At 44.3% G+C, this 26,441-nt stretch overlaps 1 protein-coding gene across 6 annotated transcripts in view; it reads left to right on the top strand.

Annotated features, from left to right (window-relative positions):
- The window catches only part of SLC9A6 (solute carrier family 9 member A6), a 60,793-nt gene that overhangs the window by 31,170 nt on the left and 3,182 nt on the right, over positions 1-26,441 (top strand). For 5 of the 6 annotated variants that reach the window (XR_014141181.1, XM_081808213.1, XM_081808212.1 and 2 more), the window contains 7 exons: positions 38-126; positions 2,943-3,056; positions 7,389-7,500; positions 8,412-8,565; positions 13,947-13,977; positions 16,177-16,256; positions 22,186-22,291. Coding sequence is in view for 5 of the 6 variants with exons in the window: in XM_081808213.1 (XP_081664339.1) it covers positions 38-126; positions 2,943-3,056; positions 7,389-7,500; positions 8,412-8,565; positions 13,947-13,977; positions 16,177-16,256; positions 22,186-22,291 (686 nt within the window). In the remaining variant the exon portion in view is untranslated. Of the gene's footprint in view, positions 1-37; positions 127-2,942; positions 3,057-7,388; positions 7,501-8,411; positions 8,566-12,683; positions 12,774-13,946; positions 13,978-16,176; positions 16,257-22,185; positions 22,292-26,441 lie in introns of all 6 variants that reach the window. The other variant, XM_081808214.1, reaches the window with a different exon arrangement.

The following is a 26,441-nucleotide window of genomic DNA, read 5'->3' as shown; positions in this document are numbered from 1 at the left end:
CTCCTTGACGTGAACTTGGAACTTGCTCTCTTTGTAGGTGTGGTTGCAGTGTTGTTTTGCGGCATCACACAGGCCCATTACACATACAATAATCTGTCCACAGAGTCGCAGCATAGAACTAAACAGGTAAGAGAAGCTTTATAGTTTGTGAATAAATGTTTCCTCCTTGGCAACAAAACCGAAGTCTTTCTTTGCTGAAAAATCACCTTTGGTTGGTTCCAAACGATGTCTACTCATTTCAGCTCCTCTTCCTCGGACTCCAGAGAGAGATGGGATTGGCAGGTCGAAGGGTGGCTGCACTGAGGGTAGAGAGAGTTCAGCAGAATAGCTAGGGGCCATTATTATTGTGGTTCCAGTGATCGATTGGCTTCCCTTCCTTGTTTTCCTAATCACATCGCTTTTAAGAGCACTGTTTTGGAAGGTCTGACTAGAAGGACTGCTGGGTGATAGAAACAAGATTAATTTCTGATCTGACTGGCTCTACTGCTGGGTGACACGGAGGAGACTGACCTCCTTCGGGTGCTTCGCAGCTGCTCTGTCTCCAGGAATGTCAACTACACCAGTGGTTGGGTTTTATATGGTGCCGAACGATCAGGTGTGCAGAGTACCTGAAGGGAATTATAAAGGAAAGAGGCATAGCATTTCCTAGTCTCATGAGGCGTTTGGGACAAATGAATGAATAATATGTAATGTCTGGAATAGAAACAAATGCGTACTTGATTATGATTAGATGCTTTCAGTTTTGCCAAAGGACTAGAACAGTGAGATTAGCCTGGAAAGGACTCCTGATAAAGCAGGAGCCAAATGTCCTTATTCTTTTCTTCTTTCTTCTGGAGCCACAAATTTAGTATATGACCTGTGCTTTTTCCTAACTCCTCAAAAGAGATTAGACTTTTCTTCCCCCATGCGTATACACTGAGGCTACAAATCCCTTTTACGAATTAATTTACTGCGGTAAGTGTAGAGAAGAAAATTAGCTGGGGTGTTTGGTATTTTTCTAGACAATGGAGTGGGGAATTAAAAAAAACAAACAAACAAGGTAGGCGTTTCCAGTCTTGTTGGTGATATGAAGCTTGAATAACATTAAAAAAAAAAAAAAAAACAACCCAGACTAATGGAGCTTCTAGATTGTATGTTTCAAATGATATGTCATACAAGAGGTCAGAGAAGTGGGGAAATGGTTTGAGGCTTGAGGAGGCTGGAAAACTGTCATTGAAGAAATGGTGTGCCTAGAAAGATTGGAAGGATTCAGAAAAGCGTAGAAAAAGGATAAGAAAAGAAGCCATAGGGGAAACAGTACTGGTAAAGGCAGGAACAAAAAGGTAGCTAGCATTAATGAATGGAAGGCCGCAAAGTGTGGCTCAGGGGTAGGGCAGACAACGGCCAGACCTCCCTGTAAGGTCTGTGAGCTGGGGATGATGTTGACATTTCTAAATGGTTGGAAACAAAAGAAGATTTTTTGACACGGGAAAATTATATGAAATTCAGACTACAGTGTCCATTAGTAGTTTTATTGGCACACTGCCACACCCATTTTTTTAACATGTAGTCTCTGGCTGCTTTTGTGCTACATTGGTAGAACTGAGTGACTGTGACAGGGACCATGTGGCCCACAGAGCCTCAAATATTTACTTTCTGTCTCTGATCCTTCCCAGGAAAAGTTTGCCAACCCTTGGTGTTGTGTATTAAAGCAGAGAGTCTGTGTTGTTCCAAATCCTGGTTCCACTACTTGCTGGCTGTGTGACCAGGGGCAAGTTACATAACTTCTCTGTGCTTCAGTGTTGTCATCTTTAAAATGAGGATAATGATAGTACCTACCTCATGGAGTTGGGAGATTAAAACGAGATAATGCTTGTAAAGTCCTTAGCATAGTATCAGGCACACAATAAAAACCAGATAAAGCTTAGCTATTATCGTTAAACAAATAAGTATAATTATAGTATATTAAGTCATTTAAAGTAAATTAAATATATACTTATTTCCATTCTTAATTCCCATTTTTCAAGAATGAGGCAAGCCCGGTTGAGAAAGGTTAACTTGCTCACAGCCATGCAGCCAGCAAGTGGGAAAAGCAGGCTTGAAGCCAAAGCATTTTGACCCCTGGGCACATGTTATTTAACCACTGCCCTGTTTAGTGGGGCAGAGGGCGCATGTGCAAGAGCAGTGGTAGATAACTACGACAGACAGGGGGATGCTGGATTACAGAGGGCTCATGGGACTCATGCATTCGGCAAGTCAAGTCGCAAGTCTCGGGTCCCTGCCGTGCCAGTAATCCTTGCGGGGCAGTGGTGTGAACAGGCGGGGCACGCAGGCAGCCGGGGCCGGGAGGAGCACGCACAGGGCTATAACCCGCAAGCCCGTGCTCCCCGAACAAGGGCTAAGACCCACGTGAAAAGGGAAATCACACGACAAGGCGGTGATACGAAAGTTGTCGTGAAGCATTTGATGCCAAGAGAAAAGAATCTGTACTGGATCTTCCAGCCTAGAAGAGGGAGGTGTCTTCGAACTGCCGCATCCAGAGAGACTCACTCACTGGGTGAGGGTGTAGGATGGGGGCAGCAGGGTAGAGTGAGGGGCCCTTTGCAGTATTAGGGGTGGGGTGTGATGATAGCTTTCGACTAAGGTGGTGGCGGGGACAAGGGACATCCCCAAAGAAAACTTGACAAGGTTTGGAGGAGGAGGAGGAGGAGGACAATGACTGAACATGGGGATTGACAAAGGAAGTGATGGGGGGACGTGCGGGGGCAGCATCTCTGGCTTTGTCTGTGGGACTAGAAATGTCATCACTACATTTGCTCCCCTCTGAAGCACCTGTTTTGGGGATATACACGAGCTTTCCATATGTGAAGTGTCTGCTTCGTTATCTTAGCGATGATACTCGTGTTTTCAAATTATGTAACTTAATGTATTTACTGGACTAACCTTTTAAAATTTCGTTTCAGTTGTTTGAGCTTCTCAATTTCTTGGCAGAGAATTTCATCTTCTCCTACATGGGACTGACACTGTTCACCTTCCAGAACCATGTCTTTAACCCAACATTTGTAGTAGGCGCATTTGTATCCTTTATTATGTGTTCTATTTTGAAAACTTTTTCTCAGTTGGGATTCGCACGTGTCTTCTGGAGAGGTGGGTGATAAAAATACATTTAAGTATATAAAATTTTCCTCCGCGTAAAACAAAGGAGGATTGCAACTCTTTTTTCCTATTCCATTTATTCTGTTCTCTCTTCATTTTTGTGGACTGCACAAGTAACACAGGTTGAGATGACCGAAAAAGGTCCCCGGCCATTCCATCCGTCCCCCAAAATAAAGCTGTCTGTCCTCTGTCACTGAAGGGAAGAGAGAGAGAGTAGACCCTGGGAAAGAGCTTGCAGTCTGCACCACGGGGCAGTAGTTGTAGGATGGTGAAGGGCTGAAGGAGGCTGCTTTCCTCTGGCTCTGGCTCTGGCTTTAAAAATCAGCCAAAATGGAGAAGCTGAGCACATGAAAGAGCACACTCAGTAGTGCCAGCCGCGGGAGAAGACGGGAGAAAATGGAATCTAACACATGTGGGGAGCGGCGGGCCTCCAGAGGGAGGAGGCCCAGCTCCACCATTGTTCCAGGAGAGGACAGGGAATGGAAAGATGCAGGTACACACCTGTAAGATGGAGTTCCTGTCTGATGGCTTCTAGTTTTATCTGTAAAGTAGGAGGTGAGAGCATCTGCTGAGAGGGCGGGAGGAGCAGGTGGCCTATCAGTTATCTCTTGTATAACAAAGTATCCTAAAATGTAGCAGCTTAAAAAAACAAACACAATCACCTCACACAGTCTCTGAGGATCAGGAATCCAGGGACAGCTTAGCTGGCTTCTGGCACCTCTCCTGAGGTTGCCGTCAGGCTCTGGACTGGGGCTATGCTCTTTCAGGACTTGACCAAGGCTTGGAGGATCCTCCCCAAGCTCACTCACATGGCTGCTAGCCAGAGGCCTTTCTTCAGGGGACCTCTCCGTGGGCAGCTCACAGCACAACTTCCCCCAGAGGGAGCGAGCTGAGAGAGCAGAGCACTAAGATGGAAGCTGAAGTACCTTTTATGACCTAATCTTGGAAGTGACCATCATCCCTTCCACCACATTGTACTGGTCACACTGTTGGCCCCTGGTACAGTGTGAGCAGGGACTACATGAAGGTGTGAATACTAGGAGGCAGGGATCGTTGGGGACCATCTTGGAGACTGGCTTCCACAGGCGATAGGCGTTTTGAGGAGAAGGTTGGGAAACAGACGTAGAGAGTGTGGGCGAGCGAGTGAGTGAGTTGACCAAAGAAATGCAGTCGGATTGCTGAGCAGTATTAAGGATGTGTGTGAGTTTGAGAAATAGGTACAAACAGTAGAATCGGTCTGCCCTGTTGTACTATTTTGTCCAGGAGTACTTGGCTGGAAGCATGGAGAAGAGAGAGAGATGGGTCCTTCAAGGTTTGGGGTTTAGTCAAGTGAGTGCAATGAAAACCCAGAGAGGGGCAAATGAGTATAGGGTACCAGGAAGAGTGTTACTAAGATGTGGCTGAGAAAGGAAGTGAAAAAGGGAGCAGACTGGTTGTTTGAGGAAAGAGTTGAGGGCTCTTTGGATGGGAGGTCCCAGGGAGGGGAAGGTGGGGGAGCCATCCAAGGGGGATAGATAAACGTGAGACATGGAAGCAGAGAGTGTGGTTAGAGAGGGGGAGGTTTGAGTTAGTGGTTTCAAAAAGAAATATTTTTAAAAACTACTTCAGAATGAAGTTTCTGCCAAAGAGATTACCAGGAATATTTTTAAAATTAAAACTCTAAATAGAATCTCTATTAGAAAATAGGGTATTACTGAAATGCCATTCTGCTGTGTTTTAGTCTTCTGGGAATGAACTTCAGGCAAAAAAGAGAAAACCCTTTTAATAAGAGAAGAACTCTAGCTGGAAGACTCCCATGAGATCAGTCCCTTCATATCCTGCTAGTCTTTGAGAAACTTGAGCAGTCAACTGGCTTGATCTGCTATACTTATCCAGAAAGGAGGCCAAATATTCTCTATACATTTCTGAGTCTGTGAGGAATTCAGGTTCCTCAATGCAAAAGCCTACCATGAAAATTGACTTACCAGGAGAGAGTTGTCCTCTTGCTGGCTATATTAGTTAGGATATAGGCTTGACGTTATGTGACAATGACCCACATTAACCAAGGCTTAGCCAAGGCAGAAGTTTCTTTCTTTCTCATGTCAAAGTCTGAACTATTGTGGCAGCTCTGCTCCACAATCATCAGGGACCCAAGCAGCTTTCTTGCACCCATCCCTCAGGAGTTTGCCCTTATTCTTAGGGGCCAGCAAGGCTCACCCCTGTGTCTGCCACTTCCCTTTAAGGACATGACCCAGAATAGGCACACATGAAGTGATGTTAACATCCATTGGGTTACACATGCAAGAGAAGCTGGAAATTCTATTTTTTATCTAGGTGACTGTGTATGCAGTTGAAAATTGGAGGTGAGAATGAGGGAGGGTCTACCACTAGAGAGGAAGGGAAGGATAGATATTGGGGATACAACTAGCAGTCACTGCCACATTGGCCCACGTGTTTTGTTGTTATTTTCTCATTTTTTTAGGGAAGCACTATTTTTAATAACTTTTGTATTCTAGAGTAGTTTTAGATTTACAAAAAAATTATGAAAATAATACAGAAAGTTCTCCTGTACCCCACACCCAGGTTCCCCTGTTGTTAACATCTCACATGAGCATGGTACACTTGCCACAATTAATGAATCCGTATTGACACATTATCATTACCTGAAGCTCATACTTCATGCAGATTCTCAGAGTTTTTCCCTAAAGGCCTTTTTCTAGCCTAAAATCCCATCCAGGATGCCACATTTTATTTAGTCGTCATGCCTCTTTAAGTTCCAGTTGCCTGTGACAATTTCACAGACTTCTTTTTGATGACCCTTGATAGTTTTGAGGGGCTCCTGGTCAGGTACTTTGCAGAATGTATCACAACTAGAATTCCTGATGTGTTCCCCATGGTTAGACTTGGGCTTGTGCATTATTCCCAAATAAGACACAGAAGTAAGGTGCCATTCTCATCATATTATGTCAAGGGTACGTACTTATTAACATGTGGATAATGTTGATATTAGCCTTAATCACTTGACTGAGATAGTGTTTGTCAGGTTGCTCCACTGTGAAGTCAGTGATTTTTTTTTTCCCTTTCTATATTGTACCACTTGGAAGGGAGTCACCATACGCAGCAGGGAGTTAGGTTCCACCTTCTCAAGGACAGAGTATCTACAAAATTATTTGGAATTCTTTGCATGGGGGATTAATCTGTTCTCCATTTTTATTGTCATTTATATCAGTATGGACTCACTGATATTTATTTTATACTTTGGGTTATAACACATTACTACTTTTTAAAAATCTTGTTGCCCAGGGGCGCCTGGGTGGCTCAGTCGTTAGGCGTCTGCCTTCGGCTCAGGTCGTGATCCCAGGGTCCTGGGATCGAGCCCCGCATCCGGCTCCCAGCTCCGCGGGAAGCCTGCTTCTCCCTCTCCCATTCCCCATGCTTGTGTTCCCTCTCTCACTGTGTCTCTCTCTGTCACATAAATAAATAAAATCTAAAAAATAAATAAAATAAAATAAAATAAAATCTTGTTGCCCAAACTGTTCCAGCTTTGGCCATCAGGAGCTCTTTCAGTGGGTACTTTGTCCCTTTAGCACACTCCCATCATTGTGTGTTTTGAATTTTTTTTAAGCACTTCCTTACTCTCTATGGAAGATGCTTCACGCTCATCTTGTGTATTTTCTGCTCCAGCCTCAGATCAGCCATTTGTCCAAGGATCCCAGGTTCTTTTTATGGGGGAACGGTATTAGAAACCAAGATCTGGGCTGTAAGTGTGTTCAGTGTTATTGGGTTGTCCTGGTTTCTAGGCACTCTCAGCTGACACAGGGAGGAAATATGTATGTATATACTAGCCCCTGTATGTACATATCCATATATGTGTAATCATCCGTATCTCTATTAAGCTAAGCATAAGTTCATACTGATGTCTCTACTGCTAATCCATTACCACATGCATCATCCTGGCCTCCTCTTCTTGATGACCTGTGAACTCCCATTCCAGTAGTGAGAAACGTGCCTCCCACTGTCCACCATCCCACTCCCTTAATTGTTCCATTCCAGCCTACAGGAGCATCAGAATCGTTAACCAGTACTCCCATGGGAAACAACTTGACCAACAAGCGCATGATGCTTATGTGCAGTTCCTTGTGCCTTTAGTCTTACAGACTCTGTCGACTTCCAGAGTTACTGAAGCTTCTGAAGATAGTCTTTCCCCGTCTTGAGTGTGTAGTCTAGATAATATTAATAGTAAAATGAAATTAACCTTAACCTATTAATTTTAGATTGCTATTTTCTTGGGAAGAGCTGCTAATATTTACCCCTTGTCCCTCTTACTTAATTTGGGTAGAAGAAGTAAGATTGGATCAAACTTTCAGCACATGATGATGTTTGCTGGTAAGTTGTAACTTTCCCTCCCTTGGCCCACTCCACGAAACCACTCACAACACATATGCTAGCTTGATTTTAAACAGAAATGATGTGCTAGTAATACAAGAGTCCCTTAAACATTGAAGTGGCAACCTCCAGTAGAAAATTCTTTTTGTAGTGTCCCATTCCCTTCTGTGAAAATTTTCTGGTTTCCAGTTCCTGGTTCAGAAATCTGTCACATGTAGTGAAGAAGGCAAAGATGTATATGTTTTCACCCAGAAACCTGTATGCGGCTGTTTATGGCAGTTGTAGTCATGATTGCCGAAACCTGGAAACAGCCCAGTGGGTGAACAAATAGGCAAACTGTGGGATGTCCATGAGGCCGTGGGTGCTCCTTAGCACTAAAATGCACAACTGGGGATACGCTCAACAACATGGATGCACCTCAGAGGCATTGCGCTAAGTGAAAGAAGCCAGTCTCAGAGGGTTACATTCTCAAGACAAGAGCACAGTGCCGGAGCACAGCTCAGGGGTTTGGCAGAGTGACAGAGAGGTGGGGCTAGAAAGATGTAGTACCGAGGAATTTGGTGAGGGGGTTGGCGGGGGTGGTGACACCGTTCTGTGGTTTGGTTGTGCTAGTGGGCCTCCGCCTCTATGCATTGTCAAAACTCGTGGGACTGTACGCCCAAGAAGAGTGGATGTTTCAACTTACTGGGTGTAAGTTGAAAAATAAAATTTTTAAAATATTGTTAAAGGGTCCGAGCATGTCAGGATCCTCTACTAATTCTCTCTATCTGTATATACTTTTGCACGTTAATACGTAGCATGTGTTTGTTCACATGCTTCTGAGTTCTTAGAGTGTGCCTTGTTTCTCTGAATTTCTGAAGCTGCCATTGGTCAGGAGTTGCTGCAGAAATGCCTCTTTCATTCCCTCGCAGGCCTCCGAGGCGCAATGGCATTCGCCTTGGCCATCCGAGATACTGCCACTTACGCGCGGCAGATGATGTTCAGCACCACACTTCTGATCGTGTTTTTTACCGTGTGGGTATTTGGTGGTGGCACCACTGCCATGCTCTCGTGCTTGCATATAAGGTAGGTAGTGCCTGGGGACCTCATTTCAATATGACGTTCTAATTTAGGGGGTTTTTCTTTCTTTGCCAGTTACGAGAAAAGTTTAAGCTTGGACCAGTGTGTAAATGTTTTATTTTTTCCTTTTAAAAATCACGTAACCTGTAGTACAGAGAAAATGGGAAACGTGCAAAGGAAAGTTAAAAACCATCATTTATACTTTGAGGGATGTCCTTCCAGATCTCTTGCTGTGCGTCATATGTATTTCTCACAAAAAGGGGCAACACTGCAGGTATTCTTGTAAAGCAACTTGTACATGTACTGTATAGCATGGACATTTATGTTAGGAAATATATTTACATCAGAACTTCATGGCTGCATACACCATGATTTATTTAACCAAATCCCTATCTTTGGACTTTGGCATCGTTTCTAGGATTTTTCTGTTACCATTACCATTTGAGGATTTTGCTACTAAGTGTTACCATTAACAGTGTGAACATTCATAAACGCACACACCACTGTGCACTTGTTTGATTATTTCCTTAGGATCCATTCCTGGGAGTGGCATTGCTTGGTCAGGGGATATGCATATGTTTAAGGCCTTTGATCTGTATCACCCAATCAGACCAAAAATGTTTCTTCTCATCTGCAGCATATGAAACAGTCCAGTTTATCTCAACCCTAATCAGTACTAGACGTTATCTTTCTTTCTCAGCTTTATGATCAGCACTGTCTGTAACCTGACAGTCCGAGGCCAAGATTGCAGGGTCTTAGTGTTAAATGCATACCAGTTAATGTGTTCAATTGGAAAGCTCCCTGTCCTCAGGAGTGCTGCATTGTTTCCATGGATACAGCAGCCTGTGTTGCTAAAGCTTTTGTAGATTTTAGTTCTGTGTTTGGCTGAAACTTCATAGACCTTCTGCTGAGCCTCTAGAATGTGTAGGGTTCATTAGAGAAGACAGCATTTCACATTTTATAGAATCTGCTCTCCATTTTGTCCATTCTGTTATGCCTTTCTCTTAAACATTCTAGAGACCAGCCGGCCCTAAATCACACTTTGAATGTTGTCATTATCGTCTTGATCTCTTTTTACTTTTCCAACTCCTTTCTTACCATTTCTGTGCTATTATTGTGTACAATTGAAAACAATGTTCTTCTAATCCTGATCATGACTTCAGGGAGGACCTGGCATTTGTCGAGCACCTACTATGTGCTGGGCATTGTGCTAAGTACATTTCACGTATTTATCGAATCTCAATAGCTCCATTTTACAAGTGAGGAAATAGTGGCTTCAGCAGTTTCTAAGTTGTTCAAGGTCATACAGAGAATTAAGTCTCACACAGAGGAGCCTCCAGTCTCACCTCATTTCTTGTAGACCATGCTGCATCAAGAAATGAGGGTGTTCACTTTTGGAAGGATTAAACTCCTTTCTTGCCTTAAGAGCTTGTAAATGACGATTCTTCCTTATTCTACTGAGAAGAACAAAATTAAATATAAGATAATTTATGAAAAATAATGCTCTTCAGTAGAGTCTCAGCTTTTCCATGGACTCAGTTCTCTTTCCTGATGACCCTCCACACAAAATACCCATGCCTCCCAACCACCCCCCCCCAAAAAAAAAAAACCCCACCTAGAGTTGAATCCACCTCACCAGATTTGCAAGCCCTTTGGCCCCATCTTGCCTGTCCTGGAGCATAATTTGGCACTTAATTATATGCATTGCCTTACAGTCTTAGGTTAGTTCTTATTGTGGTTGTTTGGGGGGTTTTTTGGCCTCTTTGTGAGCAGAGGATGGATTTTAAGTTTCCTTTCCCTCCCCCCGGATTTGTCTAGTACAGTTTTGAAGATGCTGAGAAGTCCTTAAAGTTTAAGACTCAGGCAGACTGAGATTTGACTTTGAGTTCTTGCTCCTTCATTCTCCAAATCTGTGGGCTTGGGCAAGTTCTTAACTCTTTTTACGCCTCAGGTTCCTCATTTGTAACGTGTGTGATAATACCTGCCTCCTTGAGGGTTGCTGTAAGGATTCAGTGAGCTAATGTCTGTAGAGCTCTTAGCACAGCATTTCCAGTGTGCCTTTTATTCATTCATTTGATTAATACCAATTGATCGCCAACCATGTGCCAGGCACTGTTTTAGGCTCTAACTTAGTGGTTCTCAATGGAGGGGTGCAATTTGGCAACGTCTGGAGACATTTTTGATTGTCAGTAAGAGAGGAGGCTGCTCCTGGCATCTAGTTGGCAGAGGCCAAGGATGCCTCTAAACATCCTGTGGGGCATAGAGCAGCACTCCCACAACAAAGAATTGTCTGGACCAAAACATCAGTAATGCAAAGGTTAAAAGACCCTGCTGTGGAGGGATGCAGTGCTAGCAGTAAGATAGAAAAGGTCCCTGGTCTCATGAAGTCTACACTTCAGTGGGAGAACACAGACAATAAGCTAGTAAACAAATAGATGAAGGAAACAATTTGGATGATATTAAGTGCTGTGATGACAAACACAGTATGTGATAGTGACTGGGGATAGAGTGAATTTTATACGCAGAGGTCAGGTGAGGTCTCTCTGAGGTTCCTTTGGAGCTCAGTCTACCTGAATGACAAGAGATTGTGAGTTAAACAGTGAGCAGGAAGAAGAGTGGCCCAGCAGTAGGGAAAAGAAGTGCAAAGGCCCTGAGGCAAGAGCACACTTTGCCTGTTTGATGAACAGAAATAAAGCCCACATAGCTGGAATATTAGTGATTGAAGGGTAGGTAGGAGCTGAGGTGGGCAAGATCCTACTGGGGCAGGGGCTGGCAAATGTGTCCTGTAAAGGGCCAGATAGTAAATATTCTAGGCTTTGCCGGCCATATGGTCTCTGTCTCAGCTACTCAACTCTAGCGTGAAAGCAGCCATAGACAATGCGTAAATCAGTTGGTCTGGCTGTGTTCCAGCAAAACAGGAGGCGTACGGGATGGGGCCCTGCCATCCAGTTTGGGGAGCCCTGCTCTCTGGCCTTGTAGGACGTGGTGAGGAGTTTGGACTTTAAAATCTTGTAGGATTTTAAAGCAAGGGGCCGACACGATCTGTTTGACCGTGTGACAGGATGGCTGCAGCTGTTGTGCAGACAAAGGATCCTCAGTGAGCGAGAGCCAGCCAGCGAGCTCTTCCTGCGTCCTTTCACGTAGTTTGTGACAGTGACACTTGGCTCCCTGTCATTTCCCGCATAGACTTGGCACTTCACGGTCTCCGAGCCTTTGCTCATGCTGTTTCGTCTGCCTGGGCTTCTCCTTCACCCCCCAGGAACTAGCACAGCTCAGAGGCCTCCTCCCTTTGCCCTGTTCTGTGGGACCCCCTCTTCCCTTGGCTGAACGTGGGCATGCCTGTTACAGCGCCCCTCTCGGCCCGCCTCGGAGGGGTAGCAGCGTCAGAAGAGCTACTGTGTAGTGAGAGTGAGATGAGGCATCAGGCACTTGAAAAATCTTTAGGTACATTTTCTCATTTAATCCTTGCATCAACTCAGTGTGGTGGATATGGTGCCCATTTCCCAGGTGTAAAATTCGGGTTCATCGGGCTGCATAGCCTAATGTCACCCAGCTAGAAAGGAGCTTTGGCCAGATGGAAGCCCAGCCCTCCCCAGTTGCAAAGCCCTTGGGGATTGCGCTCTAGTTGTGTCTGTGCCCCCCACTAGTCTGTGAGCTCCTTGAGGACGGGCGCTGTGTCTCAGTCATGTCTATGCCCTGTGCCTAGCACAGTGCCTGGCAGATAATAAATGCTCTGTAAATGTTGATTACACTGAACTGGCTTCCAATAACGTTCCATCCGAGTAGTACAAATGTGCTATCCCCAAGACCACTAGATGTCACTTTAGATGCACAAATGTGTCTAGAGTTTAATATGGCTAAGAAGGTATTAAACAGCTTCTGGCCATTTAACAAAGATGAGACGAGCCTTTCTTTGAATTATGGATCTGGTCATGGCCATCTGTTTTCAAGTACTTGACCAGGATTCACTCGCCGTCCAGATGAGGTCTTGCATCATTTTCCTCCCTTTCGTGTATTCATATTCTGGGATGCTACTGCTACAGCTTCTCACGCTGCTATTTTTTCTGTGCTGTCTGTAGTAGTGACCTTAATCGATAAACATTTGAGCACCTATTGTGTATCAGGTACTGTGCTAGACTCTGGGGCTACAGAGATGAATTGAGACATGGCCTTTACCCTCAAGGAGCTCACAGTCTATTTGGGGAGACTGACAGGTAAATAATTATACTCTGCTGTGCTAAGTATTATGATAGAGTAATCTAGAAAGTGCCGTAGGACAGAGGAAAGAATGGTTCCACCTGCAGGGGTCACAGAATGGTTCCTTTGGAACTTGCCGAAAGAGTAGGAAAAACATGAGGGACAGTGCATTTCAGATAGAGCGCAAAGGCATGGAGGCTCGGGAGAGGACGGGTCTGGGGAGAGGAGTAGGCAGGGATGGCTAATATAGGGTGTATAGAAGAGAACGAGGGGAAATGCGGGTGGAACGGTAGGTTGGAGTGGCAGGGGCCACTGGTCTGTAGAGAGTCTTCAGTGCTGCCCAAAGGGCTTTAGACTTGACCCTCTGGGTTATAAGCCACTCTCAGAGTCTTCTGCCGAGGGAACGACCCTGTGAGTTCTGTGCTTTAGACAGCGAACTCTAGGGGACAGCCTGGCAGCCGGACAACCTTACAGCCAATTGCGACAGACCTCCTGAGTCACAGTGAGGCCTGAGCTTGAGCTGTTGGAATGGAAAGGAGAGAAGATGGGAGAAACTGTGTAGGGAAAGAACGGACAGAGTTGGAGGGTGCCGGTGTTGAGAGAGAGGAGGCAAAGAGAGCTTCCTAATGAAGCTGTTCCCTGGGCTACGGAAAGCAGGAATTTTAAGCAGATAAAAGATGATTATGAAGAAGCCAGGCTAGTATCTGTCCATTAGCCTGTGAAAACCACAGTAACTGGGCCCTCTCTTCAGTCGTCATAACAGAACGTTGCCATGAGAGCCGAGAGGCCCGCAGACACGCAGCTCCCTCCTGGAACTGCGCCGTGCCGACCTTGTGTTCGACACTACCCGGTGTTCCTATTCCGCAACTAGGGCAGCTCTCCTCCTTCCCCACCCCCCCCGCTTCTAGTGCCCTGCCATTCAGGGAAGAGAATGTTATTTTTCTGAAACTGGTAAGTGGGATTGCAGGAAGAGAATCCTTAGTAGACCCTGCCTGCCTCAGGATCCAAGCTGTTGCTAAGGAAAGTGGCAGGAGCCAAAAATCGACATCAACAACCAGAGAGAAGCAAGAAAAATATTCACCATTCCATAGCTTGTGTGTCGGGGCAAGTAGCAGCCTGACAAGGCACGTATGGGAATAGACCTCGTTTTGGCCTCAAGATCTCATTTGCCTTTTGTGTTTCTCCTTTAGGGTTGGTGTTGATTCGGACCAAGAACACTTGGTAAATATGCGTTTGTGTTGTCTAGCATTCCTGTTGAACGTGCAGCCGTTCGGAAAGAAAATGGCCTACCGTAGACTTCATGCCGCTATTATTTAGATCCTGTCCTGTTTGTACCAGCTTTTAACTGACACCGTTCCTGGCTTTTCTCACTGCTTGATAGAGACAAAACCAAATTTTAGACAACATGTGGTTATCAGGGGTGACAGCTCTCCTATCTGTGGGCCAACCCGGGCTTTGGCCAGGGAGGGGAACAGTCCTGTAAGCGCTCCTGGGTTTTCAAGTGACGGCTCTGGCACACGGAGCCTTTTTCCACTCTGGTTTGCGCATGAAGGCTTGTCTCTGATGTCAGCCCCACTCCAGCTGCTCTTCCTGTGTAACTTTCAAATTGGATGACCAGCAGCTGCCCTTGAGAACCGCCTAGAAGCTTTGCAGTCCTCAACCAGTCTTCCCTGGCTGTTCAGGAGAATGTACTTTCTTGTCCCATGCCTCTACCTTGCCCGCGTCTCCTTGCTTAATTCCAGGTGTCCTTTTCTCATTGGTTCCTCTGAACCTGAGCCTGGTAGGTGCCTTCTCTAAACTGGCCACCCTTTTCTGGTGTTTTTCCATCTGCTTTTTAATGGTTTCTGAGCACCACTGAATACATGACTCCGTCCTAGACATTAGATGAGAAATCACAGAAATTATGTCTTTAAAGATGGAAAGCCTCTCGTCCAAAACGCATTCTTTTTCTTGTCTGAAACAAGCCACAGTCTATTTGTCTTCAGGGTGTGGTTCCAAAAAAAAAAAAAAAAATTTCTCAGATTCATTTCCTAAATGCTGATTTCGTTAGCCATTGAGTGATGAGTGTGGATGTAATATAGTCAGTACTCGCCTCTTTTGTGGTCAGAACTGGACTAGTATAGTTTCATGGGCTTGAAATACTTGTGCAAACCAGGCTGGATAAATCCCCATGATGCCGAGCTGCTGGGGTAGTTTCTAAGTTTCTAAGTAGTTCCTCAAGGCTCCACCCGTGTCCAAATAAGAATCGAGTATCCTACGATTCACCAGACGAATGCTTGGTCATGAGCCACATATGGAGAAGGAAAGCCAGGTAGGTGAGTACCAGCAGTGAGATACAGGACAAAAATGCCATTTTCCCCTTGCCCTCGAAACCGTGTGGGTGTCTTGCTTTGTTACATCGTGTGGTCGGTATTTCGAGCGTCCACTGGGAAGCAGAGGGGAACATGATAGTAAATATAGGTGTTTATGTGGTGACGGGATCGTGAGATTTATAGACCCAGTGCGCTTCAAAACGCAGAGACGTACAAACCTTTGTGTCCCAGTGTGAAAGGAAGTACAGGTGTTTTTCAGCTCTCATAAGCCAGTACAGTGTTCTCAAGCATTCTTATTTTGTGTATGTTTTGATACATGTTGAGAGGAAGATTGATTTATTTATTTTGAAGATCAGGAAGGACAGGAAAGAACCAAAACCCAGAATCTAAACTCCTACAGAAAGCCTGGGACTGTGGAACATCCACGCTAGAAAGGGCCCTTGAGATTCTTTACCCCTCGCCCTGCGTACACGAAGAAATCCAGGCTCAGAGAGGGGAAGGGACTTGTCCAACTAGTTCATGTCAGAGCTGAGATGAACCAGATCACCGAACTGCCCCACTGCTGACTGTACCACATTACAAATAAGGACCCAGTTTGGTTTTGGAAGCTATTTTAGAAGGGGCCTGCTTGCTATGTTAGTTTTCCCTTCTAGCCTCTCAGGCTTACCATGGAATTTTTCTGCTTGCTTTCATTTTGCTAGTGGTCTAAGAACGTAGTAGCATCTTTGCAAAAGCCAGTTACTTTTGGGACCCATAGCAACTCCCAAAGATAGGGATGTCGATGTGATGTTTTCTACTTAAGATGCAGTTCACATTGTGGGTGTAAGTCTTGCAGATTTAAGGGCGAATTATCCCACATTGATTTGTTTTAAATGACAGTAGACCCATAAATCAGCAGGCAGCCTGAGTAATAGAGGTGTTCAGAAAAGCATTTCAATTTCGTATTCCAGAGCTGCAAAATACCAGCTATTAAATTTCTAATGTTACCCATGATAGAGGGTATCTTGTATGAAGTAGGCTGCATTTCCAAGTCTACAAAGAAATGATTCTAAATAAATGTGTTTTTTATCTTGGTGTATGTATTGATTTCTTTATTATCTGTTTGCAGGGTATTCCTGAAAATGAGAGAAGAACCACCAAAGCAGAGAGTGCCTGGCTTTTCCGGATATGGTACAACTTTGACCATAAGTATCCTTAACCGAGGGGGAAAAATGGTCGTGTGAACATGGTCAGTTACAATTTAATGGAATGGCTGTTTTGATTTTTCCCTTCCTGAAGTGGAATACAAAGCCTACCTTTGGTCTTCCCTTTCCCCTTCAGTGTGGTGGATGGAGAAGGTTATTAAAGACAATCCACACAAATGAATTCCCCTGAAAACCCAGGACGCCAGCAGGGGAGCGGTTCGTACAGAAGGTGGCTGTGTGATGGGCCTCCGGAGCCCTCATGGTAGACTTTCTTCGCTCTCTTGGCCTATTTATTGAGCAGTCGTTGTCTTTTACCTAATTTAGTGAATGTTGCAAAAGGTATTTGCCGGTCCTTGTCAGTGCACCTGCTAGGATAAAAGAGGAAATGCTGCCTCAGGGAAAAGCGTGAGTGTGAGGTGAAAATGGAGTCATGTTAGATCCCGCAGTAGCCAGTGGCGGGCCTGCTTTCCCTGACCTGTCAGGAGACTGGAAGATTCGCCTCTCCACTCATGGTGCCAGTGTTTCCTTGTTTACCAAATCTCTGTCTTCTCCTATAGTAACTCTTCTACTTTGGGTTGTGTTATGTTGTATGACCTGTTTAAGTCATGCCTTTCAGAAAACATTTTATCCCTTACTATTTACTAAAATCAATTTCTTGGGGGAACCTGGGTGGCTCAGTCAGTTAAGCGTCGGCCTTCGACTCAGGTCGTGGTCCCAGGGTCCTGGGATCGAGCCCCACATCGGGCTCCCTGCTCCGCGGGAAGCCTGCTTCTCCCTCTCCCTCTGCCCCTGCTTGTGTGTGCTCTCTTGTGCGCTCTCTCTCTGTCAAATAAATAAATAAAATCTTTAAAAAATCAGTTTCTTATTTGAAAATTGAACTGGGAAAAGGGACCATGCAGTTCTTTCAGGCTGAGGCTTATTAGTAAATGAATCAAAACCCGGTTTGTGTTCCACCAAAGCCAATTTGGGACAACCATGTAAAACATGTTTCCCTTGCTTTTGACTTGCTGATGAAAGCCTTGTATATTTAAGAAAAATGCACTTGGCACTTACCGTTAGAAGCTACTACTTAACTATATTCCATTTGCTAGATTTTTACAATCACTTTTTGCAAGTACTCAAAATTAAATTACTGTATGGAAACAAGAATGCAAGCGTATCTGTGGTATTAGGACTCCCAGTAGCGAGAGAGATCCTGGCTCTTTAAAATTGTTTAATGATTATGTCATTACTTCTGGCTCCATTATCAGCATTTTGGGTATAAGCCATTCCCATATCTCTTGGGGCTTTTTCTTCCCTCTGATTTAAGAAAAATTGTGTAATGTTTCCTGCATAAAATGTACATTTTCTGCATAATATATGTACAAAACAACTAAATAATCCTGATGTAGAGAAAGAGCAGAATAATAGCTTATTTTTCTGTATATTTTTATAGAAGTGAACTCAAGATTTGACTCAGTACTACTAGACTAAGACCCAGTAATTTTTTTTTTTTTTTTTTTTTTTGAGAGAGAGAGAGCTGGGGCAGGGCGGGCCAGGAGGAGAGGGAGAGAGAGAGACACTTAAGCAGGCTCCACGCCCAGCACAGAGCCTGACATGGGGCTCGATCCCACGACCCTGATACCATGACCTGAGCTGAAACCAAGAGTCGGACACTTAACCGACTGTGCCACCCAGGCGCCCTAAGACCCGGTAATTTTAATACCTAGTGCCCCTAGTAGAATTAATCATTCATCCTTCTAGATTTCAGGTCCTTTGTGTAGCCAGATTGTTATAATTGAGATATAACTGAAATAACATACCCAAATCTTAAGCTGGCGTCCTATGTATCTACCTGTGTGCTTGCTACCCTTGTAAAGATATTTAGAACATTTCCAGCATCCCCGAAGCTGCCCTGTGTTCCCTTATAGTCCGTGCCTTCCCTGCCCCTCCTCCCTGCAAAGGGCAACCACCATTCTGATTTCTAGCAACATGGATTAGTTTTACCTGGTTTTGATCTTCATAAAGACGGAATCATGAATCACATATTATTTTATGTCTTGCTTTTTTCACTTAGCAACGTGTACCAGTAATTCATTCTTTTTCGTTGCTCTGTGGTGTTCCAGAGTGTGAATATGCTACAGGTTTGTGTGTGTGTGTGTTTGTTTTTCCAACCGTCCTACCGTTGATAAACATTTGGGTTGTTTCCACCTTTTGGCTGTTACGAACAAAGTTAAACATCCACGTATGCATCTCTTGGTGACCATCAGCATTCATTTCCCTCCTGGGTGTATATACCTAGGAGAAAAATTTAGGGCAAGTGTATTGTTCAGCTTGCATAGATATTGCCAACCAGTTCTCCAGAGTGCTCGTAACCAATTTACATTTCCCACCAGCAGCTTAAGGGAGTCCCACTTGTTCCAGATCGCCACCAAAACTTGATATTTAATCAGCCGTTTAAATTTTAGCCATTTCCATGGGTGCGTAGCAATACCACATGTGGTGCAATTTGCATTCCTCTGATCGCCGGTGAGACCGAGCATCCCTTCACATGTTTATTGGCTATTTGGACTTCATTTTTTATGAAGTATGTCTGTTTAGTTCTTTTGCCCATTATTTAATTGATTTGTCTTATCTTTTTCTTATTGACTTGTAGTTCTTTCTATGTTCCTGAATTGGGTTCTCTGTTGGTTATATGTACTATGAATATCTTCCCCCAGTCTGTGGCTCACCTGTTCATTTTCTTAATCCTGTCTTGTAAGGAACAGAAATTCTTCATTTTAATGAGGTTTACTTTATTACTCTTTTCTTTTTTTTTTTTCTTTTTTAAAGATTTTTATTTATTTGTTATTGAGAGAGAGAGAATGAGAGCGAGAGCATGAGGGGGGGAGGGTCAGAGGGAGAAGCAGGCTCCCCGCCGAGCAGGGAGCCCGATGCGGGACTCGATCCCGGGACTCGAGGATCACGACCTGAGCCGAAGGCAGTCGCTTAACCAGCTGAGCCACCCAGGCGCCCCTATTACTCTTTTCTTTTGGTGCTTTTGTGTCTTGATAAATCTTTTATATCCCAAGATCCTATGTTTTCTTCTAGAAGTGTGATTGTCTTAGCTATCACATTTAAGTTTTTGACCCACCACAAATTAATTTTTGTGTATGGTGTGAGGTATGGGTCAAGACCTACTTTTTTCCCGTATGAGTAGGCAGTTAACCCAGCACCATTTATAGAAAATGCCATCCTTAACCCACTGAAGTGCAGTGGGGCCTTTGTTGTAAATCACATGGCCATATAAGTGGAAGTCTGTTTCTGGACTTTCTTTTCTCTTTGTCTTTTTTTTTTTTTTTCCACATCAGTACCACACTCTATTAATGATTGTACTTTTTAATAAATCTTGCTATCCAGTTGGGGAAGTTCTATAGGTTTGTTATTCCTTAGTATTGCCCTATTTTAGGTTCCTTGCGTTTTCATCTAAATTTTAGGAACAGCCTGCCACTTTCCATACACACACTCACACACACACACACACACACACACACACTCACACTCACACTCACCCACTCACCAAAAAAACCTGCTGGCAATTCTCTCGGGTTTGTATTAAATCAATAGATGAATTTGGAGAGAACTGACATCTTAACAATATTGAGTCTTCCAATCTATGAACACAGTATATCCTTTAATTTCTCTTATTAATGTTTTATAGTTTTCAGTGACGAGTCTTACACATCTTTTATTATATTTATTATCCCTAAGTATTTGATGCTATTGCAAATATTTCGACCTTGTATCCAGCAATCTTGTTAATAAGTTCACTTATTATTATAAAATGGTTTATAGATTTTTTTTATTTACTGTTCATAAAATCAGGTGAAAAATATTGTGTCTTTTTTTCTTTTCTAACACCTTTTTTTTTTTTAAGATTTTATTTATTTATTTGAGACAGAATGAGAGACAGAGCACATGAGAGGGGGGAGGGTCAGAGGGAGAAGCAGGCTCCCTGCTGAGGAGGGAGCCCAATGCGGGACTCGATCCCGGGACTCCAGGATCATGACCTGAGCCGAAGGCAGTCGCTTAACCAACTGAGCCACCCAGGCACCCACCTTACTTTTTTTTAATGTCTTATTACACTGGCTGGACCTCTCCAGTACAATGTTGAATGTAAGTGATGATAGTGGACATTTTTGTCTTGTTCCTGACCTCAGGAGGAAAATTTTCAATACTTCACCATTAAGTATGATGTTAGCTGTAAGTTTTTTTTTAGGATTTCATTTATTTATTTGAGGGAGAAAGAGCACAAGCAGGGTGGGAAAGGACAGAGGGAGAGGGAGAAGCAGACTCCCTGCTGAGCTGGGAGCCCAATGCGGGACTCGATCCCAGGACCCTGGGATCATGACCTAAGCCACCCAGGCACCCCAGCTGTAGGTTTTGAGATAGCCTTTGTCAAGGATATCCCCTTCTATCTCTGGTCTGCTGAGAGTTTTTATATCATGAACAGGCATTGAATATTATCAGATGCTCTTTCTGCATCAATTGAGATGATCATGTATTTGTTCTCCTCTAATCTGTCGTTGTGCTATTTTCATTGATTGACTGTTAAACCAGTCCTGCATGGCTGGAACGAATCCCATTTGGTTGTGATACACCATCCCTTGTGTGTGTCACTGGACTTAGTTTACTGATATTTTGTGTCTGATTTTCGTGTCTGTTTTCATGAGTGATATTGGCTTGTGGGTTTTGGTTTTGCTTCGCTTGCGTTTCAGGTATAAAATCCATGACAGGGAATATAAGCCCATTTTGCCCAGCCAGAAAATACATATACAAGATGTAACAAGATAATGCTGGTTTGATGACATGAATGGGGAGCAATTTTTCTCTTTTTCTATTTTCTGGAGGATTGGTATTTTTTCTTCCTTAAGTGCTGGGAAGAATGTACCAGTGAAGTCACCTGGGCCTGGAGTGTTTTGTCTGAGAGACAGGACTAGTCCTCATTTTTTAAAAAGGTTTTATTTATTTGAGAAAGAGAGAGAGTGCAAGTTGGGGGAGGGGCAGAAGGAAAGGCAGAGAATCTCAAGCAGACTCTGCGCTGAGCGCGAAGCCCAGCACAGGACTCAGTCCCATAACCCTGAGATCACGACTTGAGCTGAAACCAAGAGTCAGACACTTAACCGACTGAGTCACCCAGGCGCCCCAGGACTATTCCTCATTTTTAACTGACAACAACCTTAGGTTGTGACTTTAGAAAGTGGGGAATGTGTATATGTGTCTTTCTCCCATTGTCTCTCCTTTTTCTTACGATTCCCTCTTGTTTTCTTCTGAGTATTACATATATTATCATGTCTGTTTTTATTTTTTAGAGTATAAATGAACACTGAAATGAGGGTCTATGATAGAGGAACTCGTGATACATAATTTTTTTATTTTTTTGACGTTTTTAGAATTGAATTTCCTTTGATACGAAGTTTCAACTCATTCAAGATGCCAGCTGAATTCACAATAGATGACTAAAACCATTTTTGTTACTAAATTCTGCGGCTGGAAAATTTCATCTTTTTTCTGACTCTTACCCACTCTTTACTTTCGACCGCATCTCCTTCAGCACTAAACTGAGAGTGATTCTGTCTTCCCTTTGGTTCTAGTAAAAGCAGAAAGGCAATGTGATGCCGTGGACCGTGGCACAGGGCTTGGAATCCAACCAATCTGAGTTCATGTATGGGTCCTTCACTTGCTTCATTGTGTGACTTTTCGGCAGGTCATTCCTTTCCCTGAGCCTCAGTTTCCATTTCTGTGAAACAGAGATCGTAACAAAATCTCCCTTTGCTGTCTCACTGGCATAATGTGAAAGCCCTCTGCTGCCCTCTGAAGTGGCGGGTACACCGGGAGGGTGGTGGTGAGCACACGACTTGTTCTTTTGCATTTGGGAAGAAAGGGGCATGGCTCTTCCTTAACCTGCGGCACAGCTATCTGAAGCCCCTGCTGACGCACAGTGGACCTCCGCTCACTACAACGCTCCCTGCCTGCTGCGGCCCCATCGCCAGATGCCTGACCAGCCCCCAAGCTTATGAAGTAAGTTGCTTTTATCCAAAACCTAAGTTCTTCATGAAGTTAAATTGTTCTGCTCTGTGGATGCGTCACTGGTTTGGTTTTGCTTCGCTTGCCTTTCAGGTGTAAAATCCATGACAGGGAATATAAGCCCATTTTGCCCAGCCAGAAAATACATAGAGATACATACAGAAATCTAGAGATACAATTTCACGGTCTTTGAAACATCATTTGAAAAGAGATCTAGTGTTATTACCTCACTTACTGTCAGTGATTTTAGTAAATAATTCTATTTCCACGCTGGTTTTGATTTATTTACACTATGTGGCCCGAGCTCGGTACGGAATGTGTTACATTTTCATCTAGGAATTAGAGTGGTCACAGTCATGTTGAGGGGATTAATAAAACAATTCTTGATACCCCTAAAGTGCAACAGATGGTCTTTTGCTTCAAGCCTGCCAACTTTTGGCTATCAGGGAGAGTTTATCTACCGGTGTTCCACATTGCTAGGCTACACGAGCACATCTAGATAGTATCTAGAGTCCCTATTTTTTTTTTTTCCTTAGCTGCCAACATGAGATCGGTGATTTGGCAAGCGTCGCAACACAGAAAGAAATGACAAATGCTAACCAGCCTTCATTTTAAAACATGAACATCTTAGTTTTCAAGTTCTTTTTTAAAAACCTTTGCTTCCTTAGGGCACCTGGGTGGCTCAGTCGTTAAGTGTCTGCCTGTGGCTCAGGTCATGATCCCAGGGTCCTGGGATCGAGCCCCGCATCGGGCTCCCTGCTCCGCGGGAAGCCCGCTTCTCCCTCTCCCGCTCCCCCTGCTTGTGTTCCCTCTCTTGCTGTGTCTCTCTCTGTCAAATAAGTAAATAAAATCTTTAAAAAAACAAAAAACAAAACCTTTGCTCCCAACCCAGGCCTTCAGAAATCATCTGTGGCATCAGATACAGTGCCCACATTAACAAAGCCCACCACCGGGGCTAGTCTGATGCAGCAGCTCGGGTAGAGCGACAAGGCAGCGACGACGCATGTAGACAGGCCCTGGGCAGTTCCCTGCGCCCTCCTCTGTGGTGTGGTAGAGCAGAGCCCCCAGAGAACGGTCGGGAAGAGGAGTCTTAGTAGAGGCCGCACCCACAGGGCGGGGCGCCCTGTTGAGTCCATGCACCTCTTTGAAGATTGTGCCCCGGGGGCGGGGGAGCAGCCATGTTGTCTTGTCTCTCCCTTCCACATTGCCCAGGCTCCCCCCTCGAGCAGCCTCCATCTCCTCTGTGCCCTGTCAGCCCACGAGGCTCTGTGCAGAGGGGCGGCCAGCTTCGTCAGTTCAGTCAGTGAGGCTTGGCTCTGGGATTCCAGAGACCCACTCACCGTCACCAAAAGCCGAGAGTTCCACAACAACTGTGCGTCCTGTGGAATACAGCAAAGTACAACATGGTTGTATTTGTCCCCTAGGGCTGTTATAGTACCACAGACCGAATGGCTCAACAGAAATGTGCTGTCTTGTAGTTCTGGAGGCTCGAAGTCTGAGGTCAAAGTGTGGGCAGGGTTGGTTCCTTCTGGGGGCTGTGAGGGAGAACCTGCTCTGGGCCTCTCCCCGGCTTCTGGTGGTTTTGCTGCCAGTCTTTGGTGTTGCTTGGCTTGTAGATACATCACGTAGACCTCTGTCTTCATCTTCACGTGACACTCTGTGTGTGTGTGTGTGTGTGTGTGTCACCAAATTTCCCCTTTGGTGAGGACACGCACCAGTCACACTGGATCAGGGCCCACACTAATGACCTCATCTTAACTGGATCATCGGCAAAGACCCTATTTCCATATAAGGTCACATGCACAGGTACCGGTGGTTGGGATTTCAGCATCTTTTGGGGGGGAGATCATGTAATCCCTAACAACCAAAAAACTTAATTTTTCATGTTATTTTTCATTTGTTAATTACCTACTTTTTTAGTTATAAAAGGTAACGCCCTTGTGGCCAGATACTCAAACAGTATGAAATGTACAAAGTGAAAGATCAGTTTGCTCCTTCTCCCACCTACATCCCCCCAGAGACAGTCTTTATTAAGGATTTATTGTGTGTACTTCCTAATGCACAGGAAGTACATGTTACTTACATGTGTATATATAGCTTTGCACAGACTTACATATATAGCTTTGTTACTCTTTTATACAAATGAGATCACAATTGCGTTGTCCGGCTACTTGCATTTTTCACTTTAACGATAGATCGTGGCTACCTTTCTATGAGTACATGAGAACCCGTTATCTTCTCCTTATTCATGGCTTCATAGTGCGGCTGGAGCAGCGTTGGTTTAATCAGTCTCCTACGGATAGACCTTTAAGTTGTTTCCTTTCCTTTTTTGTCATTACAAACCATGTTTATAGTAAATATTCTTGTACCTATGAATTTATCCAAGCATATAAAGGTATATAAGATAGATTTTAAGGGGTAAATTGCTGAGTCAAAAGGCATTATGTGCATTTTAAAATTTGATAGATATTGCCCCAAACCTCAAACTTAATAAAGTCCTTGGAAGGTGCTGAAGAGCCTCTGCTGGTGTGTGAAGGAGCCCCCAGCTTTGTTGGCGAGTATCACTCAGTGAGGGGACAGACCCTGGTGGGCCTTCACGTTATACTATACAGGGCAGGAGGGAATTATGGTTGGTTGGTGGAATGGGTTTGTTTGGTTTTTAATTCACCTGGCTTTGAGTACTGAGGCAAATTTCTAGCAACAGCAAATTAAAACTGTCTTGAATTGGTGTCTAACAGTCTCCTCAATCTGACTATCTTAGACAAATTTAAGACTTTCAAACACACACAGCTCAGGAGAGCCGATGTATGCTGTTTGTATCAGCTCTTCTTCCCTCAAGGAGTATTAGCCACAGACTTTTTTGCCAGATCCATAGGAGTGTTTAGAATGATTCTTATGCATTATATTAGAAAAAGGTGACTTTCTGATTCTTAAAAGTAATATATATTCAATATAGTAAAATTTCAGTACAGAAACGTAAGAAAATAAAAATCACTAGCAATTTTATCACGCAGGGCTAACGATCATCCCTAACATCCCTTTTGTTGACTACCCTTCCAAACTTTTCTATGCACATATAACATTCTTTTATTTACCAAAATGGCATTATATATATGCTTGATTTTTTCCCCCCTTTTGTAGAACTTTATTTAATTCTGCTTTTTTGGCCGCAAAATCTCCATGAGAACCAAAAGCTTATTGAGCTGGGAGACAAGTATACGGTGAGGGTTCAACATAATTGGGGGATATTATAACTCTAGGCATTGTTCATACTGAAGTAAAAGCTTCACTTCTATACATCCACTCGGTGAGCCATTGAACTCACATTTGGAGAATACTTTCTGTGTGCCCCAAGCTGTCCGGTGGCCGGACTAGAGCATAGAAGGGGCTCAGAGGCTAGTGTGGGCTGGGAGAGCAGACCAGTGGGCATGCAGCTGCAGTACAAGGGTGAAGGGCACCGTAGGGCCAGGGCTAAATAGGGGACGCCGGGAGAGAGCACAGGAGGCACACCTAAGCCAGCTTTGCAAGATCAAGGAAGACTTCCAGCAGGAGGGGACTTTCTTTTAAGACAAGACCTCAGTGATAAGCGGGCCCTAGTCACAGGAAGGAGGGTGGGGGAGACAGGAGGAAGGGAAAGCGTGAGTGATTTGAGCACCTGTCAGCAGTTCAAATGGCAGGCACACAATGGGCGGCTGGAGTGGGTGAAGCAGATGCAGGGGCGGGGCTGGGGGTGAAGGGCCCGAGTCACCACGCAGTGCCTTTATTTTTATTTTTTTTAATTTAATTTTATTATGTTATGTTAGTCACCATACAATACATCATTGGTTTTTGATGTGGTGATCCACGATTCATTGTTTTCATATAACACCCAGTGCTCCATGCAGTACGTGCCCTCCTTAATACCCATCACCAGGCTAACCCATGCCCCCACCCCCACCCCCTCTAAAACCCTCAGTTTGTTTCTCAGAGTCCATAGTCTCTCATGGTTCGTCTTCTCCTCCGATTCCCGTCCCCCTTCATTTTTCCCTTCCTTCTCCTAATGTCCTCCATGCTGTTCCTTATGTTCCACAAATAAGTGAAACCATATGATAATTGACTTTCTCTGCTTGACTTATTTCACTTAGCATAATCTCCTCCAGTCCCA

The sequence above is a fragment of the Leptonychotes weddellii genome, chromosome X (genome assembly GCF_054177405.1).
Source record: "Leptonychotes weddellii isolate Sample4059 chromosome X, ASM5417740v2, whole genome shotgun sequence".
NCBI lineage: Eukaryota > Metazoa > Chordata > Mammalia > Carnivora > Phocidae > Leptonychotes > Leptonychotes weddellii.
The sequence above is the reverse complement of the archived record's forward strand: the minus strand, read 5'-3'. Positions and strand labels throughout refer to the sequence as shown.